The 18,692-nt window shown below is 47.8% G+C and overlaps 3 protein-coding genes across 9 annotated transcripts in view; 2 read left to right on the forward strand and 1 right to left on the reverse strand.

Annotated features, from left to right (window-relative positions):
* HARS (histidyl-tRNA synthetase) overlaps nucleotides 1-9,336 on the forward strand; it is a 15,066-nt gene extending 5,730 nt beyond the window's left edge. For 2 of the 7 annotated variants that reach the window (XM_008074526.1, XM_021707276.1), the window contains exons 3-13: nucleotides 1,215-1,334; nucleotides 4,077-4,172; nucleotides 4,782-4,907; nucleotides 5,546-5,653; nucleotides 5,808-5,906; nucleotides 6,157-6,250; nucleotides 6,471-6,598; nucleotides 6,692-6,934; nucleotides 8,148-8,264; nucleotides 8,443-8,589; nucleotides 8,911-9,336. In XM_008074526.1, coding sequence (XP_008072717.1) covers nucleotides 1,215-1,334; nucleotides 4,077-4,172; nucleotides 4,782-4,907; nucleotides 5,546-5,653; nucleotides 5,808-5,906; nucleotides 6,157-6,250; nucleotides 6,471-6,598; nucleotides 6,692-6,934; nucleotides 8,148-8,264; nucleotides 8,443-8,589; nucleotides 8,911-8,982 — 1,350 coding nt within the window. In that variant the 3' untranslated portion in view covers nucleotides 8,983-9,336. The remainder of the gene's footprint in view (nucleotides 1-1,214; nucleotides 1,335-4,076; nucleotides 4,173-4,781; nucleotides 4,908-5,545; nucleotides 5,654-5,807; nucleotides 5,907-6,156; nucleotides 6,251-6,470; nucleotides 6,599-6,691; nucleotides 6,935-8,147; nucleotides 8,265-8,442; nucleotides 8,590-8,910) is intronic. The other 5 variants (XM_021707275.1, XM_021707277.1, XM_021707278.1 and 2 more) reach the window with 5 other exon arrangements.
* A 363-nt stretch (nucleotides 9,337-9,699) lies between these two features.
* On the forward strand, nucleotides 9,700-13,001 carry DND1 (DND microRNA-mediated repression inhibitor 1). The gene is made up of 4 exons (XM_008074530.1): nucleotides 9,700-9,767; nucleotides 9,860-9,977; nucleotides 10,325-10,786; nucleotides 12,045-13,001. Exons 1-4 carry the CDS (start codon nucleotides 9,744-9,746, stop codon nucleotides 12,509-12,511), a joined length of 1,071 nt encoding a protein of 356 aa, XP_008072721.1. The 5' UTR covers nucleotides 9,700-9,743; the 3' UTR covers nucleotides 12,512-13,001.
* On the reverse strand, nucleotides 12,922-17,197 carry WDR55 (WD repeat domain 55). Its single transcript, XM_008074529.1, has 7 exons — nucleotides 17,007-17,197; nucleotides 14,503-14,603; nucleotides 14,335-14,422; nucleotides 14,072-14,251; nucleotides 13,877-13,976; nucleotides 13,616-13,785; nucleotides 12,922-13,532 (listed from the first exon to the last, which is right to left on the reverse strand). Exons 1-7 carry the CDS (start codon nucleotides 17,195-17,197, stop codon nucleotides 13,214-13,216), a joined length of 1,149 nt encoding a protein of 382 aa, XP_008072720.1. The 3' UTR covers nucleotides 12,922-13,213.
* Nucleotides 17,198-18,692: the final 1,495 nt, after the last annotated feature.

Raw genomic sequence — 18,692 nt, forward strand, 5'->3', positions numbered from 1 at the left:
GCAATCCACTCACCTCAGCCTCCCAAAGGCACAGGATTACAGGCTGAGCCACCGAGCCCAGCTTATTTTCTCTATTAATTTGACTATTATAGAAGTTAGAGGCTAATGCATTTCAATGTAACAGTTTGAAAAGTTCATTGATGTAGTTTTCAGATTCCACATTGCAACCAATCTTTAAGAAACTACCACTTATTGGATTTTGATGTAGTATCAAAGAATATCCAAAGTTGGATGAAAAGCTTATTACAGCGCTTTTCCTTTTATAACTACATATCTGTGAAAGGTTAGATTTTCTTCATATACTTCAACTAGCACAACATATCACAACAGACAGAATACAAAAAGCACTTGTGAGAATTCAGCTGTCTTTCTTGTATGCCAGACATTAAAGATTTACACTAAATATTTTTTCATTAAATATTTTTGTTTTGGAAAATGGTTACACTTTTCTAAAATATTATTTGCTAACATGTAATGGATTTGTTATTTGTTAAATGAATAAATATTTTTAATGTTTACAATTTTAATTTCTAATACAGTAAGTATTGATAGGTATAATCCACTTTGGAGTCTTTAATAAATAGTGAGAGTATAAAGAGGTCCTGAGTCCAAAGACTTTGGAGTAAGGTGTGAAAGCCCAGACTAGAGGCTCTGACCTGGAAGGAGAACACGGTTCTAGTCCTGACTGCCCCAAACATGCTGAGTGACCTCAAGTAATGATTTCTCAACATCCTGTAATCATCTGTATAATGTGTCTGGCCAGCCTATGTCATAAAGCTGTTGCCAGAAAAAAATTAGAGAACAAACGGTATTAAATAGGATTTGAAAGAAAAATTATGTTGGAAGAAAAAAGTTGCTTGTAAAATTTGGAATTCAACTAGTTGATCCAATTTGAGTTGGTTATATGCCAATCATCAGGTAGGTATTTTCTAATAGGCAGGGAAATGTTCTGTTTTCCCAGAAATAATTTTTATAAAAACTGGTTAGAAAAGAGTTCTAAGAATTCTAGAAAATAGTACCAAGCTTAAAAGATAATAAAATTTAGAAGAAAGCTAATAAACAGACATGAGAATTAATGGGATTATTTGTACTTGTTTTACAACTCAGTGGCCTGTAAGAAAACCTGTTTAGGGCAGGATTTTCTTATTTCCAGAATTTAGTATTCTTTATTTTTAAATCTCATCCGTGATTCTTTGGCTGATTTTGACTCCCAGGGCACAAGAGACTATAGTCCCCAGCAGATGGCAGTTCGGGAGAAAGTGTTTGATGTAATCATACGCTGCTTTAAGCGCCATGGTGCAGAAGTAATTGATACACCTGTGTTTGAACTGAAGGTAAGGTATGTGTAAGGAGAAACTGCATGGAGGAATGGTTATTTGAATAACAAAGAGGATGGTGAGAGTAAGGGCCTAAATACCCCCCTATTATTGTGGACACAGACAGTATTTTCTCCAAGGAGAAAGGGAGACAGGACTGGCTTGGAAGGAAAAGCCTTGCCTTTTTATGTATCTTGGTTGTGGCCAGCAGCTTCCAAAAGAGTGTTTTGGTTTCTTTTTTTTGAGTCAGGGGTCTCACCCTGTAACACGTTCATGGCTTACCACAGCCTCAACCTCTTGGGCTCAGGCAATCCTTCTGCCTCAGCCTCCCTAGCAGCTAGGACTACAGGTCTATGCCACCGCATCGAGCTTATTCTTTTATGTTTGTAGAGACAAGATCTTGCTATGTTGCCTAGGCTGGTCTCGAACTCTTGGGCTCAAGCAGTCCTCCAGCCTTAGCCTCCCAAAGAGGTGGGATTATAGGCGTGGGCCACTGGGCCCAGCTGAGAGCCCTTCTAGGGAGTAGAAATTGTTCTGGCTCCTTCAGTGCCTGTACTTGGAATGATTTCTAGATACATATAAACCATACATATATAAAGAATAAATATGCAACCACTCTCCTATCGATAGGCCTTCAGGTTGTTTCTAGTTCTTTACTATTAAAAACCAGATTGTAGATCAGGCTTGGTGGTTCAGCCTGTAATCCCAGCAATTTGGGAGGGCAAGGCGAGTGCATTGCCTGAGCCCACGGGTTCGAGACCAGCCCAGGAAAACTAGCGAGACTTCTTCTCTACAACAAATCAAAAATTAGCCGGGCACGGTATCACGCACCTGTAGTTCTGACTACTTGGAAGGCTGAGGCAGAAGAATCGCCAGAGCCCAGCAGGTCGACACTGGGGTGGTTGTGAGTTTGCCACTGCACTCCAGCCTGGGCAATGGAATGAGACTCCAACTAAAAATAAAAACAGATTGTAGCTGTGTAGCTGGACACAATGGCATGTGCTTATAGTCCCAGCTATTCAGGAGGCTGAGGCAGGAGGAATACTTAAGTCCTTGAAGATTTTGAGGCTGTAATATACAGTGATGGTACCTGTGAATAACTACTGCTCTCCATACTGGACAACATAGCAAGATCTCATCTCTTAACAAACAGCCTTTAATCCTAGCACTTTGGGAGGCTGAGGCAGGAGGATCCATTGGGTTCTGGAGTTTAAGGCTGCAGTGAGCTATGATCCTACCACTGCATTCCAGCCTGAGTGACAAAGTGAGATGCTGACTCTAAAAAAAATAAAATAAAACAATAAATTAAAGCAAAATAAAAGGTTGCATCATTCCCTACATAAAACCCAGTGAGTACCACTGCACTTACAATACAATCCAAACTCTTTACTTCGATTTATAAGGCCCTAGATGATCTGGTCACTGCCTTTCCCACCTTGTCTCATGCTATTCTTCCTCTTGCCCACTATGCTACTTTGGCTATCTTTCTATTCATGGAACATACTAAATGTGTTTCTACCTTAGGGCCTTTGTTCTTGCTCTTCTCTCTTCCAGAACTTTCTTTCCCCCAGCTCTTTGCATGCCTTATTTCTCATTAAGTTAGAGATTGCAGATTTTAATTTCAGAGCTCAGCTAAAGTCCTTGAACAATCTTCTCCAACTACCTTGTCTAAAGTAGCCCTTCTGCTACCACATTGACCTGTTTTATTTCCTGTAGACTATGATGATCTGAAATTATCTGTTAATTTGTTTTCTTGCATTAATGCAATACTTGTTTCTTTTTTATTGATATATAATTGTACATATTTAGGGGAATATTTTTACCTACTGTATTACTTGCTAGGGGTTTGCCATAACACAGTACCATATGTTGGGTGGTCTAAACAACAGAAATTTATTTTCTCACAGTTCTGGAGGCTAGAAGTCCAAGATACATGGTTTCTCCTGAGGGCCGTGAGGAAAGGATCTGTTCTAGGCCTGCCTCCATGGCTTATAGATGGCCATCGTCTCCCAGTGTCTTCATATCGTCTTCCTTCTGTCTAAATTTTCTCTTCTTATGACAACACTTTGGATTAGAGCCTACATGACCTCTTTTTAGCTTAATCACTTCTTTAAAGACCCTATTTCCAAATACAGTCATGTTCTGAAGTTACTGGGAGTTGGAACCTTAACATATGAATGGCGGGGGGTATTTCTGATTCTATACACTGAGAATTTTCAGGCTTTTTAATCTTTGCCAGTCTGGTAATTGAAATATGTTATCACCATTAAAGACATTACAGGGCAAAGACCACTGTAATGTCCTTAAGACAGTCTCAATTTTGACTTTTGACATCGTTCAAATTTCAGACATCATAAAAACATTGATGCTTAGTTTAATAACCCACTCCTAGAAGTTTATCATCAAGAAAAATATTTTTTTGGGAGAAAAAAACTATATACCCAAATCTGCTTATTGAAATGTTATGGAAATTTTTTTAACTTGGAATAACTGAAACAACAATAGGAAGGAAGGAAGCACAGAGCTTCTTTTCACTGGAATATGATACTTTAGCTGTTACAACATGGAAATGGAAAAGGCAAAAACTCAAAACAAAATTGGTGTTTTCTTTTGATTGTAATGACATCAAACATCTAAGAACTGGGATAAAGGGCAGAGGGTAGGTGAAATCAGTCTTGTTAGAGTGGTAGTTTTGTTTTCAAAACTTCCTTTTAAATTGTTTATTTATTATTATGACCACATTTCTTTATGTTTTTCTAGGAAACACTGACTGGAAAGTATGGGGAAGACTCTAAGCTTATCTATGACCTGAAGGACCAGGGTGGGGAGCTGTTGTCTCTTCGCTATGACCTCACTGTATCTTTCTAAACTTGAGCTCTTGAGACTCTGGTTTAGGACAGGCAGATATTGGTAGGATCAAATGTGAGGCCTTTGACAATCAGGGGAATTCTTTCTCTAAACCAGGAATGGAACTTTGGCTAAACAGAGCATAGCCTTGGAAATCTTCTGAATCCTGAATGGGGCCAAGTTTTATGTCCATGCCCAGTTCCAACTCTACAACAATCCCCTGGCTCCAGAATACCTCTCCCCTGCCCTGTCCAGTGGATAAAAGTCTCCTTAATGGGCCAATAACACACTTCCTTTGTCTCTAAGCTACAATCATCTGCTTAGAAATTCCACATGGGACCCTTTTCCTTGTCTGTGACCAGTCTGCCCAGCCCCCAACCATGTTCAACACAGTCCAAGGGAGAAACTACCAAAAAGAAAGGAGCTATTTAATCTTTTCAGAGACTTCAGCTGCCCCTTGTGGTAGCACAGTTGATTCTTTCTGATGTTCCAAAGTGCTGTTAATCTTATGGCTAGTGATTGTACCTGCACAACAAGAGGTTAGACCCCAGCTTCTGTTGGTGATGATAACTCCAGACAGTGATAGGAGGGGCTTTCTCCTTAACTGTTTGTCATCAGGTTCCTTTTGCCCGGTATTTGGCAATGAATAAACTGACCAACATTAAACGCTACCACATAGCAAAGGTGTATCGGCGAGATAACCCAGCCATGACCCGCGGCCGATACCGGGAATTCTACCAGTGTGTGAGTGTTGTGAAACTGTGGGGTAGAATGGGTAACTGAGGCGTTCCCTCAAACTAGTAGAATCTATTGAATACCCCTGGTGTTCTGAGCAAATTGGATGTTCCAGATAATGCTCATAGGTTTTTATGGTGTTTTCATGTAGACTTCAGAGTGGCCTTATGGGGAGGGGAAGAGAGGGGAATAAATCTCTCCATTTGACACATGAGTAAACTTGATACTCAGCAAATTAAGAAAAGCAAAGTCAAGATTGGTACTCTTGTCCCAGTGCTCTTTATATGAAACCATTGATAGATGATCCCAGCAAAGAATAAGGAAATTAGATTTGATATATCAGATCATCCAGACTGATGGGCTTATAGATGAAACGAGAAAATGGCTTAGCACTAAAGCCATATAACTACCCCACAATAATAGGAGAACTTTCAAGGAAGAGAAAGATGATGAAGTAGAAAATGAAGGAATGGCCTAATAGATGGAAAGGAAACCAAAACTGGTGAGAGGCCCAAGAATTCTAGGGTTTACCTCTGGGCTGATGATCAGAGAATGAAGGAGGTCTGTGCTTGAGTGCAAACAGATCTTCACAGAGAGCAGAGCTCCCAGGAGTCCCCTGAGAGCCTCTTGACCCCTTCTCCCTGCAGGACTTTGACATTGCTGGGCAGTTTGACCCCATGATCCCTGATGCAGAGTGCCTGAAGATCATGTGCGAGATTCTGAGTTCACTTCAGATAGGCAACTTCCTGGTTAAGGTGAGAGCTCACACGACTGGGAGGGAAAAATTGGACCTGGCCTCTCACAGGAGAAGATGCTCGTGCAGAGGGACCAGTAGCCCAAGTGACCATAGCTATTGAGGGTCATGTAAGAAAAGAGATTCCCTTCTCACTACGCCTTTGGTCCCTGCAGGTAAATGATCGGCGCATCCTAGATGGAATGTTTGCCGTCTGTGGTGTTCCTGACAGCAAGTTCCGTACCATATGCTCCTCAGTGGACAAGCTGGACAAGGTAATAACCCAAACACTTGACTTTTCTTTTCCCAGCCTTGGAAATCTTCTGAATCCCACCCTGCTTTGAGAAATGGAAAACAAGATTAGGAGAGGGAGGTACTGGCCTCCATGCCACCAGAGGAAGATAAGCCCTATGATATAGGTTGAAGGGCAGCTATTGCTCCAAGACTACTCCCTGAGAAAGGTCCATACTCGCTCCGTGGTGGGGAGACAGCCCAGGGGTCCCTGACTGGTGTCTCTCTGACCAGGTGTCATGGGAGGAAGTAAAGAATGAAATGGTGGGAGAAAAAGGCCTTGCACCCGAGGTGGCTGACCGCATTGGGGACTACGTCCAGCAGCATGGTGAGAAACAGAACCCAACCTCTCCCCAGCAGCCATTCCACCACCCTCAGTCCTAAAATTGAAACTCATTTGTGTGTGTGTGTGTGTGTGTGTGTGTAAGTAGAGGAGAGTATGTGTACACACACATGTGCGCACACAGTTAGAACCCAGGCAACAAAGGCGGACCCCTGCTATCTTTTCCTTGTTGGTCAGTTTCACTCACAAATCTAATTTCCCCCAGGTGGGGTGTCCCTGGTGGAGCAGCTGCTCCAGGATCCTAAACTCTCCCAAAATAAGCAGGCCTTGGAGGGCCTGGGAGATCTGAAGCTGCTGTTTGAGTACCTGGCCCTGTTTGGCATTGATGACAAGGTGAGTCAAGTTGGGGGATGGGAACCCTGGCTGAGCTCTTGGCTTCAGGTCCCGGATTTTAATGTGGCACTGACCATGTCCTTGTCTCCACAGATCTCCTTTGACCTGAGCCTTGCTCGGGGGCTGGATTACTATACTGGGGTGATCTATGAGGCAGTGTTGCTACAGACTCCAGCCCAGGCAGGGGAAGAGCCCCTGGGTGTGGGCAGTGTGGCTGCTGGAGGGCGCTATGATGGGCTAGTGGGCATGTTCGACCCAAAAGGGCGCAAAGTGCCATGTGTAGGGCTGAGTATTGGGGTGGAGCGGATCTTCTCCATCGTGGAGCAGAGACTGGAGGTAGGTCTTCTTTGATCTCCAAGGGAACAAGTGGTGCTGTTTTGGGCAAGGAGCATCTCAGAGAAATGGGGAAAAGATGATCACTGTTCTTCACAGATTCCTACCCCATTATAGGCCAGTTTTTGGATCTTTCTTCACCAAGTCCTCTGCCTGGGTCCTTTCTTCCCTCTGGGCTGTCAGAAATCTAGGCTGGTATATCTAAGACCCAGGTCTTCCTCATGATACAAAATACTTTACATTTTACTGTCATGGGCGAGGCACTGTGCTTGGTGCTTTTCATGTATTAGCTATTATAATTCTTACAACAGTTCTCTGAGAGTAGCTCAGACTTTTGCATTTTCAGATGAGGAAACTGAAGCATTACAAATCAAATAATTTGCTCAAGGCCATGAAACTTGCAAGTGGCAGAGTCAGAATTTGAATCCAGGCAGCCTAACTCTAACAATTTGCTTCTAGTCATCCTGTAGTATTGTCTCTAAGTGGGAAGCATGTGTTTGTGGCTCTGGGATTCCTCAGATGGGTGCCTTGACTCTAGCACCAAGAAGGTCTCCCATCCTCCTTTTTGCTGCTGGTCTTAAGTGACTGGTTGCATTTTATCTTATATGGAATGCTCTGGCAACTTCCCCACTGCCCTTGCCTTCTTTTTTTATTTTAACTGGAGAAACCACCCATGTTTCCCAGTTTAGGTCATTATTTCAGTAGGCATCTTATGTTGTAAGAACTATGAAAATTGTTTCCTGGAAAATACAAGAGCAGCAGCAGCAGCAGCAACAACATTCTTCCTTTCCCCCATCAGGCTGTGCCCTATAACTGAAGTATGAGCAATCAATCTTATAAATAGGCAGATAGTGACTAGGGACTAGAACTACCAGGTGTGATCTGATTGCCTGGAGTAGGCTCATAGTAGTACTTCCGTGTGGATGTTCTGGTGGACCCTTAAGGTGCTAATAAGGATGAGCTTGGAATTACTATAAATAAGCTACCTTTGCCCCTGCCCTAGATGATTTATTCTGGCAAGCCATATATACAAGTCAGTCATTTAATTCCTTATATATCCTAAAAGCTACCTATGCCTAATTATCAGATAAGAAAATGGACCCTGCCTGTAGAACTCACTGAGTTGGAACTGGTCTCAAAATCCTGACTAGAGCCTACTGTTTGCTTCTTGAAGGTGTTAGCACAACTCTCTAACTCTTACCTGCCCTTTCCCCAGGCTCTGGAGGAAAAGGTACGGACCACAGAAACACAGGTGCTTGTGGCATCTGCACAGAAGAAGCTGCTGGAAGAAAGACTAAAGCTTGTCTCAGAATTATGGGATGCTGGGATCAAGGTACAGGAGGCAAGCCCAAGACAAAATTGGGAGTGCTGGGTACAAACAAAATAAAAGCCTATCCACAGTGACTCCTGCCATTACTTCGTGGGTGGAGCTAAGAGCAAAGTGCCAGCCTGGGCCCCGAGGTCCCTGAGGACAGCAGAAACTGCCTTCATCTTTTTCTTGTCCCCTGCAGGCTGAGCTGCTGTACAAGAAGAACCCAAAATTACTAAACCAGTTGCAGTACTGCGAGGAGGCAGGCATCCCACTGGTGGCTATCATTGGCGAGCAGGAGCTCAAGGATGGGGTCATTAAGCTCCGTTCAGTGGCTACCAGGGAAGAGGTGAGGGGGCAGGCAGAAAGGCTACGGGACAGAGAAGGTATGCCATGTCGGCAAGCCCATTCCCATTCAAAAGCCTGGCGTTCATATTAGTACTAATTCATAAAGGACCTAAGGGCTTAACTTGTTGCTGTGTTTGGTAGGATAAGCTCTCCATTCCCACACACAAGTATTTTTGGCTCTCCTAACAGGCACTGTCTACCTGAGGTGTTTGGGTTCCTACTCCCAGCTGAGCCAAGCCTGATGACTAGGGGAAGTTGCAAGTACTCAGGGAACAGTGGATTGAAAGATGCTCATACCACCTTCTTCTCCCATCCTGGCTAGGTGGATGTCCGAAGAGAAGACCTTGTGGAAGAAATTAAAAGGAGAACAAACCAACCCCTCTGCATCTGCTGAACTAAGCAAACTATCAGAGGATAAAAAAAGTGGGACTGGCACCATTTGACGCTAAGACAAGACTGCATATGTACTTCAATAGCTTTGCACTTTGTTCCAGCAGACAGACTTGAAGAGTGGTCAGAACAGAGACTTAATTTTTATTACGATTATTTTATTGGTAATTACTGGCAAAAATGGCCAGGTACTACACCTTTTCCATAGTAGGCCCTAGGGGCTTAGTCCAGTCTGTGCTCCTGGGCTATATAGGGTCCCTGCCTGAGATGGTCTCATTTGCAGGACTCCACACCAGATGGAGCTAAAGCCTCCCACAACCAATCGCCAAAGGTTCAATAAAATGCCTCAACCACTGGAGCCTGCCTGTGTCAAATGCCTAGCCTTGCCTTCCAGGTCAGAGCCTTAGACTCCCATTCGGACCACTGTAGGGGTGATAAGGGGAGAAAGACTTACAACACACCCCACAAGCTCTTCCCAGTGTGAAGGATGACCCAGAGGCTCTAGCCTCCAGCATCCATCCTGCGGTTAGTGAGCCACTCCTCCGGAGACTGCTTGAGGAATCGCCCCCTACAGTTTCTAGCTTTCACCTGAGGGTCCGAGCGAGGCTCTGCGGCGCACGTGCAGTGGATACCTCCGCCCCTTTGGGAGGCGGGGTCGTGCGCCGAGCCAATGAGAGCTCGCTGGGTGGAGGAGTAGGGAAGCTTCCAGAGGCTGAGGCGGGGAGGAAGTTATAAAGAGGGTACGAGCGAGCCCGCGGGAGAACCATGCAGACCAAGCGGGAGTATGAGGTAAGTGGCTGTCGACTTGAGCGTCAACGAGACCCATCGCGACACTGCGGTCCGGCTCGGCGGACCGCCATGCCAACCTTTTTTCCTCCCAGCTATGGTGCGAGAGGGTGAATCCAGAGAACAAGGCAGCGCTGGAGGCATGGGTCAGGGAGACGGGCATCCGCCTGGTGCAGGTGAACGGGCAAAGGAAGTATGGCGGGCCACCCCCAGGTACGGTAGCCCCTGCGCCTGCTGGGCTACGCCAACCTCGACGGCCCCCACCAGCCTCTTCAGGGGAGGGGACTGCCCCGAGCTTCCACAATCAGAAACTCCGAACTACCCACGTTTTCACCCCCAAGCAGATGAGGAAATTTGGCTCAGCCTCCCCATACCCGCCCCGTCGAGGAAGGGAGCCAATCCGAAAGCCTAGTTATTCCAACGACCCAGTTACAGATGTCGGACCCATTATACAGATGTTTGCACACACCGCTCCCCGCCCCCGCATGCTGGGTCGGCAGCCTCCGAATTCGGAGTCATCCCAGTGGATGACGGTGTGCCTTTATAACCCCTTCCTCTAGGCTGGGTGGGCAGCCCGCCGCCAGCCGGGTCAGAGGTGTTCATCGGGAGGCTGCCCCAAGACGTGTACGAGCACCAGCTGATCCCCCTGTTCCAGCGCGTGGGCCGCCTCTATGAGTTCCGCCTGATGATGACCTTCAGCGGCCTCAACCGCGGCTTCGCCTACGCCCGCTACAGCTCGCGGCGCGGCGCGCAGGCCGCCATCGCCACGCTGCACAACCACCCACTGCGGCCGTCCTGCCCGCTGCTTGTGTGCCGCAGCACGGAGAAGTGCGAGCTGAGCGTGGACGGGCTGCCGCCGAGCCTGAGCCGCCGCGCCCTGCTGCTCGCGCTGCAGCCGCTGGGTCCCGGCCTGCAGGAGGCGCGGCTACTGCCCAGCCCCGGGCTGGCGCCCGCGCAAATTGCACTGCTCAAATTCGGCTCGCACCGCGCCGCCGCCATGGCCAAAAAGACCCTGATGGAAGGTAGGCTGCGGGAGGGCGACTGGTTGGGGCCAGACGCGTTCTGCCAGGCACTTAGGCTTCAGCATAGCGGGAGAAGTCGCACAATTATAGGGTTAAGCGTGCTAGTTTGCGACCTTTCACTATTTGATCTTCAGATTTTAAACATTTCTGGCTGGGCGCAGCGGCTCACGCCTGTAATCCTAGCACTTCTGAAGGCTGAGGCAGGAGAACTGCTTGAGACCAGCCTGGGCAGCACAGCGAAGACCTCCTCTCAACAAAAAAAAATTTTTTTTTTTTAATCGGAGTCTCACTCTGTTGCCCTGGCTGGAGTGCAGTGGCACGCTTACGGCCACCGCAGCCACAACCTGCTGGGCTCAGGTGATCCTTCTGCCTCAGCCTTCCAAGTAGCTGGAACTACAGGTGTGCGCCACCCTGCCTGGCTAATTTTTTGATTTATTGTAGAGACGAGGTCTCACCAAGTTGCCCAGGATGGTCTCGAACCCTGGGCCCAGGCAGTCCTCTCGCCTCAGCCTCCCAAAGTGCTGGAATTACAGACTTGAGCCGCCTTGCCTGGCTCAGAAAATTTTATCTGAAAATTAGCCGGGCATGGTGGTGTGTGCTTGTAGTCCCAGCTACTTGGGAGGTTGAGGTGGAGGATCATTTGAGCCCAGGAGTTGGAGGTTGCGGTGAGCCACCACTGCACTCCAGCTTGGGCAGTTGGACCCCAACTCAAAAAAAGTTTCCAGTGGCGCTACCACCACTACTTAATCTGAATTTGCAACAGCTCCCAGTTGCATTATCTCCCACCTTAATCCTCAGCATTCCAGAGAAAAAGTCACAGCCTCTGTAGAGAGGAAACTGTTATCAGAGAAATTGACTTGCCTGAGGGAATCCAATTGAGGGCAGCCTTTTATCCACTGTAGAACCTGCTCCTCAGACCCGTTGTGAGAATAAGTAATTTAATGGGCATATGGTACTTAGCACATTTCCTGATTCATAGTAAGTATTTACAGTAAACATTAGCTATTATGGTGGTTGAGGTAGACAAAGCCTGCATATCCAGTACTCCTCTCCAAGGAACCTTGGAAGATGGCAGTTGTGTTATACCTTTTTTATAAATAATGAAGCCTAGAAAAAGCTCCCTTTTCTTATCCAAAGTCACACTACCAGGAAGTGGGGAGGCTAAAAATAAAAGGCTTGTGTAGCTCCAAAGGGTTCAGTAGTCTGGAAGGTTGGCCCAGGGCTTAGACCTGCCCTTATCTCTGCCTTTTTCCTGCAGGGCAGTCACACCTCTGTGGAGAGAAGGTGGCTGTGGAATGGCTCAAGCCAGATGTGAAGCAGCGACTCCGTCAGCAGCTTGTAGGTCCCTCCCTGCGGTCCCCACAGCCTGAGGGCAGCCAGTTGGCCCTGGTCAGGGACAAGCTAGGGTCCCAAGGGGCTAGGGCTACCCTGCAGTTGTTGTGTCAACGAATGAAGCTGGGCAGCCCAGTATTCCTCACCAAATGTCTGGGTACAGGACCTGCTGGCTGGTACCACTTCTGGTACCAAGTGGTGATCCCTGGGCACCCAGTGCCCTTCAGCGGCCTCATCTGGGTTGTGCTGTCCCCAGATGGGTATGATGGGCAGGATGGGCATGAGGTGGCCAAAGATGCCGTGTCTGCACAGCTGCTAGAGGCACTCAGTGAGTCTGGGGCCAGCCTCTTGTGGGCTGCTGGGGCTGAGGCAGGTACCATGATTAAGCAGTGACCCCATTCTCTCTCCACAGGCAGCTTTAATGGGTAGGCAGAGCCTGTGTCATTGTCCAGCCCAGCAGGCCTGGGTGATCACTATCTGACCCCAAAAGGGGGGACACATAGGCCTGCCCCAGGCCTGATACAACTTCCCTGCTGGGGCAGGCCCCATCACACCTGGTGGTAGCTCAGTTTTAGCTAAAGTTTTGGTGAGGGATCTTGCCCTCCCCCTCCCAGCCTAGATTCTGACCTGACCCTGTGATCTCCCTTGGCCATTACCTCTGACTCACCCTAATAACTTCCCCCCCTCTCCCACAGCTTGGCATGAATCTTCATTATCTTCCTGATTTGTCCTCTTTGCTGGGTTTTTATGGGGGGGGTAACTGAGCCAAAAGGTCAGAAATTCCACCTTTTCTCCCCACCACGTGGCATTCGGATTTTGGTTTATGTATAGTTTTGACTTTTTCTATGCTGGTTGTATTTATATTAAACCCCTGGTTAATATATAGTTGTGTCTGTGCTGTCTTGCCCACAACTTAGGGTTTATCTTACTGGTAGCAGAGTAGCCACTGCAGGGCAAGTGCTTCCCCATGTCAGTGCCCTGAGTGCATTCTCTTGTGCTGTGCAATTGGATATTATAAATTCATATTGTCTCTGGGGATCCAGTCCAGGAAGAGTCTTGCCCAGTGGGACCTGTCCTGAGATCCAGTTCATCCCCTCAGTCGCTGTCATCGTCACTCTCCTTTTCCTTTTGAGCCATGGAGTCGTCTCCCTCTTCCCTCAGTCCTGCAAAGAAGTCATCAGTGCTCCAGGCCTTGCTGCTCAGGGCCCGCAGTGGCCGTCCCTTTTTTTTGCGCTGACGATAGTCATCCACCACCACAGCTCGCAGCTGGGCTATGTCCCAAAACTTGAGGCGTTGGTCATGGCCACTGCTGGCCAGGAAGCGGCCGCAGTGGGAAAGAGCCAGCTTCTCCACAGGCTCTCCGGCATGCTGGCCGACACTGCCCACTACTCGGTTTGGCAAGATGTTCACAGCCCTGGGCAGGAAAAGAACAGTGTTGGGTACTTGGTAGCTGGGCCTGCCCTTCTGTGACCTGAAGGATGTACTGGTTTTCCTTACCTGATGACTCCATCAGTGGAGCCAATGCACAGTAGACTCTCAGTGACTGGAACCATGCAGTCTATGGACTCAGCTCTCAGGGCAAAGCGGTCACTTGTGGCCCCAAGGCCATTCCAATTGAAGAGGTAGATTGTACCTTCACTGGAGCCGCAGGCCACCTTCTTCCCACACTGCAGGGAAATAAGGCAAACCATGTCTGTAAAGCTGCCTCAGACCATGCCCCTAGCGCACACACCCCCATCCCACCATACTCAGCTGTACTTTCATAAGGGTAACAGAAGTCAGGTCCCCAGACTGAGGCTCTGAGAGCAGCTCAAACCGACGTCTCCTGATGTTGAAGACGCCAAGGCAGCTATCCCCACTGTAGAGAATAGAGCAACAGGCTTAGCCACAAGTTCACTTTGAGGAAGATGTTTAAGGGGGAGAGGGGGAATAGAGGCAGCCTTGAGGGTGTACCTGGCTGTCAGCAGCAGCTTCTTGGCTGGATCCAGAGCCATGTCCGCAATGTACTCCTCATGCTGCCGCATATCCATTAAAGAGCCCTCCCTGCGCTGGTCCCAGAGGCAGATACCACCTGTGTCATCCCCAGTGGCCAGCACATTCTCATCCACCAGCAGCAGACAGTTGATGGGGGCACTGGAGACAGATGCAGAATTTCTTGGAGCTTCTTTGTCTTACCCCGCACCTCCCACCACATACACACAGTTGGCTCCCCTTACCCATGAGCCTTGGAAATACGTCTTTCCAGTCGGCCCTGTTCCACACCTAGAACATGGATGGCTTTGTCCTTGGAGACAGTAACAAGTTCTGGGGAAAAGGTGTTCAGGTCATGATACTGCTCACCACTTCCCTCCACCACATTGCTGGCTGCCTTCCCCTTTACTCACTCTGCCCATCTTCAGAGAAGGCCACAGCTCGGCAGGACTTGAGGTGGTGACCTGATGACCAGAGCTCCTTGGTTTCTCCCTCTTGGCAAGAGTAAGAAAAGCTGCAGAGAGGGGAAAGGAGGATGAATGCCCCCAGACCCCACCTGGGGTACACTGAGTGTAGAGACCAGCTAGATGAACGTTCCCACCTACCTAGGAGTTCCTGCTTGCATATCTCTTAAGTCCAAAAAGCTTAGTGCCCAATTCTTCCATTTTCAATGAGTTTCAAATGTTAGGTTTTGTTTTCATTCAATATGCACTAATTTAAGGTACATTTGCTCAAGATTTCTTTGTGACCTTACCTCACCCCTCTTCATCTTTGAAAGCCCCAGCCTTAAGAAAGATTGGGTATGGGCCACTGTAGAGTATGACAGAAGGCTCACCCCAGAAGTTGGAAATGTAGAAATCAGTAAGGTAGGGTAGACTCTTACACTTCATTTCTGCAGGAGCTAGAGAAAGCTGCAATTAATTATACCACGTTGAGACTACATGCTAAAAAAGAGGCAAGATCAAAATGGAAGTGGAGCAGAGGCACCAGCCTGTAAACAGCTTTGAGACAAGTACCCATCCAGAGGATGTCCCTAGTTTCTGCCTCAAAGCAGATGCTTAAAAAGGGCAGAATGAATAAATGCCTGATTGCCAGTGAGTTCCAAGCAGGAAGAACTGGGTCTGCTCATTGTTTTCTGCACTATGAAAGAGTAGTTTAATAAACGTTGACAGGCTGAATACTTGGGAAGGGAGAAGAGAGCCCTGGAAAGCTAACTAACGTGGTAACATGAGGTGGATCATGAAGAATAAGTAACTACAAGTGGCAGAGAGCAAGAGGCAGACACTGGACCAGGCCCAGTGGCTCACGCCCTGTAATCCAAGTACTTTGGGAGGCAGAGCTGAGAGTATTGCTTAAGCCCAGGGATTTGAGGCCAACCCTGGCAACTAACACTGGAGGCAGACATTAACGTCCCTTCTAGAGCAGAGAGAAGGAATGAGAAGGGTTCAAGTAGCTGGGGAGAGTAGCATAAATGAACCAAGATGGGCCAAGCAGAAGTCTCAATTTAATCCTCTGGGACAAAGAACTTCTTCAGCATGGTCACTGAAGAAGTCAGAGGCCCACCAGAAGGCAGTGGCCAAGGGTGGGGAAGGAGTGTTCTTGAAACCTTTTCCGAGACAAGCTACAAAGGTATGGGGGATGTAAAGAAAGGTGGAGGTATAGAGCCACTCCCAAGTATCTGACACTGTAAATATGGATAATAGTAAAAGAACTGCTCAGGCACTGTACTGAACACTTGTCCCCTCTGCAAGGTAGATAGTTTTTCCTTTTCAAAGATGAAAATATAGAAATTTGCCCAAGGCTATTACAGCTAATGATGGGTTGGGGTTTAAATTAAGTAAGTAAATCTGATAAGCACAGCTCTCCTGGTTAAAACCTTCAATGGCTTTCCACTGTTTCCAGCCTATGTCCTTTGTTTAAAAATAGAACATGTATTGAGCACTTGCCCTGGACTAGAGATGGAAGATAAAGAACAAAACAGCCTACAGATTACATTCTAGAACAGGGTTTTTCAAATTCCAGTCATACAACCTATTAGTAAGTTGCAATCAGCATTTTGGGTGTGTGTGCACAATAACAGTAGAATAAAATAAACCAGAAGTTGCATCAGAGAGCATCATATATAACGTAAAAGATATTTTTCTGTGGGGCAAGGTCAAAAAAGTTTGAATAGCATTTCTTTAGCAAAGGAGACGAGCATTCAAATAATTACATGACAGATGTGTGATTGATTACAAACTGAAGAAAAGGTACCATGGCACCTGATGTCATGACAGCATCTAACAAGCAACCTAATTTAGTCTGGAGCATGGAGGAAAAGGGAAGAGATTATGAGAAATCAGGGATAGTAAGTCAAAGTGAGGAGAAAGGAGTTTTCCAGGCAGAAGAAATAGCCCATGCAAAGGAACTGAGGCTTCAAGATATATATTTATTAAACAAGCAAACAAAAAGGTATGGATGAATGACCACAGTAAAAGACAAGACCCAGATAGGGCCTTGAAAACCAAATTAAAACGTTTGTATTAAAACTTAAAAGTAGACCACTGAAGTGTTTTTTAAATCAAGGGAGTACCTGGTAGGACTTTAGTTTCTGAAAGATTAAAGGAGCAAGGAACCCATTGTGGCTGTCTCAGGCTCAATATAATAATAATCCGGTGGGTAATAACAAGGTCTTAAGACATATTCTTGTCCTCCTAGGGTCTCTGGGCTCCGCACGACGTTCCAGGTTGTCCTACTTTTAAGTTCTTTCAAGAGATTTGTGTGGCAATTTGTTTAAAGCCGAATGTTATTGAATGAATCGGACCAATGAGTCCTGCAAAAATCGTTCTCCCTGCAACTTCTCCTCCTCTCTCCTGTGGCCAGCTCCATCCCTGGGGAGATTCCGGACCCTGCGCCCCCGGCTCAGCCCCGTACTTACACGAACACGTCCCCGTCCACGTCCCCTGCAGCCAGCAGGTCGCGGGTCGGGTGGAACGCCAGCCCACTGGCCGGCGCTTCCAGCACGATGTCTTCCGGGGTGTCCCGGATCCGGGCCGAGCCTTCCATGGGGTCAGGGTCCTCATGGTCGCTCCCATCCTCTGCGGGCCTCTCTTCACACGTGCTGTCCATGCTCGGGAGGATTCCGGGCCGCGCCACTGAAGCGCCGTCAGTCCAGGAAACAGCCACAGAGCGGGAGGAGCCGCCAGGGCGCCGCTTCCGCCTCGGGGGCGGGGCCGGAAGTGCCTGGGAGCTCTCGGTCACCCAGAGGCGGGCGGGCGGCCGGGCAGCTGCTGGGGTGGGTGGAGCACACGGCAGAGGCCGCGCCCCCAACGTCCGCTACTGCTTAGTCCTGGCGGCCCGCGCTTGGGCTAGCCGGGCGGTGAGACCGTCAGTGTCGTCCCTCCCTAGTCACTTCACTTAAAGTTGGGAACTGCCTGAGTCCTTTCCCCCATCCTGCTCCATGTGGACAGATGTAATGCCCTCAGGATAGTCGTTCGTGGCTTGGTGAAACCCAAGATTCTGTCAAGCGACAACCAGGGTTGTCAGGAAGCTGGAAACGCCCACACCACGAGAAGATAACACACGGGCAGCTCACAAACGCTCAAGCTGCTGCCGTCCACACCTGTCTTCGTGGCCAAAGGAACAGCGCCCTGCCTCGCTGTTCCTACAGCTTGGCTCTAGACCCTCAGCCGGTAGGAACAACAGTGCTGAGTTACCAAGGAATCGCTTAGGAGGAAAATAGCCATGACAGCTGACGTTCTGGACATCCACGAGGCTTGGAGGTACTTGCAGAAACTGAGTTTCAAACCAACATTTAACACCCAGGTCTTTCTCTTAGTGACCTTCCAGGTATTTTCATTGGAGCCATGTCTCAGGTGCAACATTTTTCCTCATTGGGACTACTACCTGCAACCATGGGACCAGGGCGTCTGAAATGCTGTTGCAAACAAGGCCCAATTTCAGTCTCTGAAGCGCCATGCACAAAGCTGGCTTCCTCAAAAGCCCTATTCTATCAAGGGGAAAATGACCAAAGGCAATGGCTAAGGTGATCTTCTACCTTTCCTTGGATATGGTGAGCCCACAGGTCTTGAACTCAGGGTAATCAGTAGCAGCTTGGCATCTAGCCAGAAACAAGTGGCGACCCCTAATGATGAACTTCCAGATGAAAGTGCTAGCAATGAGCAGAGAGGAAGAATAGGGTAGGTGATGGAATGATTCAAGGTCTGGTGGACCTACACCCACTCTGGACCTTGACAAATGTTTCAGGGTGATGAGGGACACTAAATCCTTAGGATAGGAATTCCTGCAAGACCAGGCTACACCAGTTCTAACCCCAAAGCACTTCCCCAAGGTTATCCTTTCAGCTAAGGAGGCAGTGATTACTACTCAGCATTACTAAAGCTAGGAGTGTACAAACTCGTAATAGGTTTTTGTTCTCACCCACAAGTTACTTTCATTAGATGTCTTCACCCGGAGCCCAGTCCTGCATAGCCTTGGAATCACACTGGCCACCTACTGGGCTGACCTTAATCCCCAGGCAATCTCTGTCCTGGGACTAGGCCCCCAGATGGGCCTGAATGAATCTTGACATTTGAGACCAAACATCTCTGTGTACCTCTCCACC

Source organism: Carlito syrichta, unplaced genomic scaffold, assembly GCF_000164805.1.
Source record: "Carlito syrichta isolate Samal-C Ts95f unplaced genomic scaffold, Tarsius_syrichta-2.0.1 Scaffold316481, whole genome shotgun sequence".
Classification (NCBI taxonomy): domain Eukaryota; kingdom Metazoa; phylum Chordata; class Mammalia; order Primates; family Tarsiidae; genus Carlito; species Carlito syrichta.

Coding starts and splice junctions, on each gene's coding strand:
- DND1 (XM_008074530.1), top strand. CDS start 9,744: ATGCAGACCAAGCGGGAGTATGAG. Junction 9,768..9,859: donor AGACCAAGCGGGAGTATGAG/GTAAGTGGCTGT, acceptor TTTTCCTCCCAG/CTATGGTGCGAGAGGGTGAA. Junction 10,787..12,044: donor CAAAAAGACCCTGATGGAAG/GTAGGCTGCGGG, acceptor TTTTTCCTGCAG/GGCAGTCACACCTCTGTGGA.
- WDR55 (XM_008074529.1), bottom strand. CDS start 17,197: ATGGACAGCACGTGTGAAGAGAGGCCCGCAGAGGATGGGAGCGACCAT. Junction 14,252..14,334: donor CGTATTTCCAAGGCTCATGG/GTAAGGGGAGCC, acceptor ATCTGTCTCCAG/TGCCCCCATCAACTGTCTGC. Junction 13,533..13,615: donor TCCACTGATGGAGTCATCAG/GTAAGGAAAACC, acceptor TTTCCTGCCCAG/GGCTGTGAACATCTTGCCAA.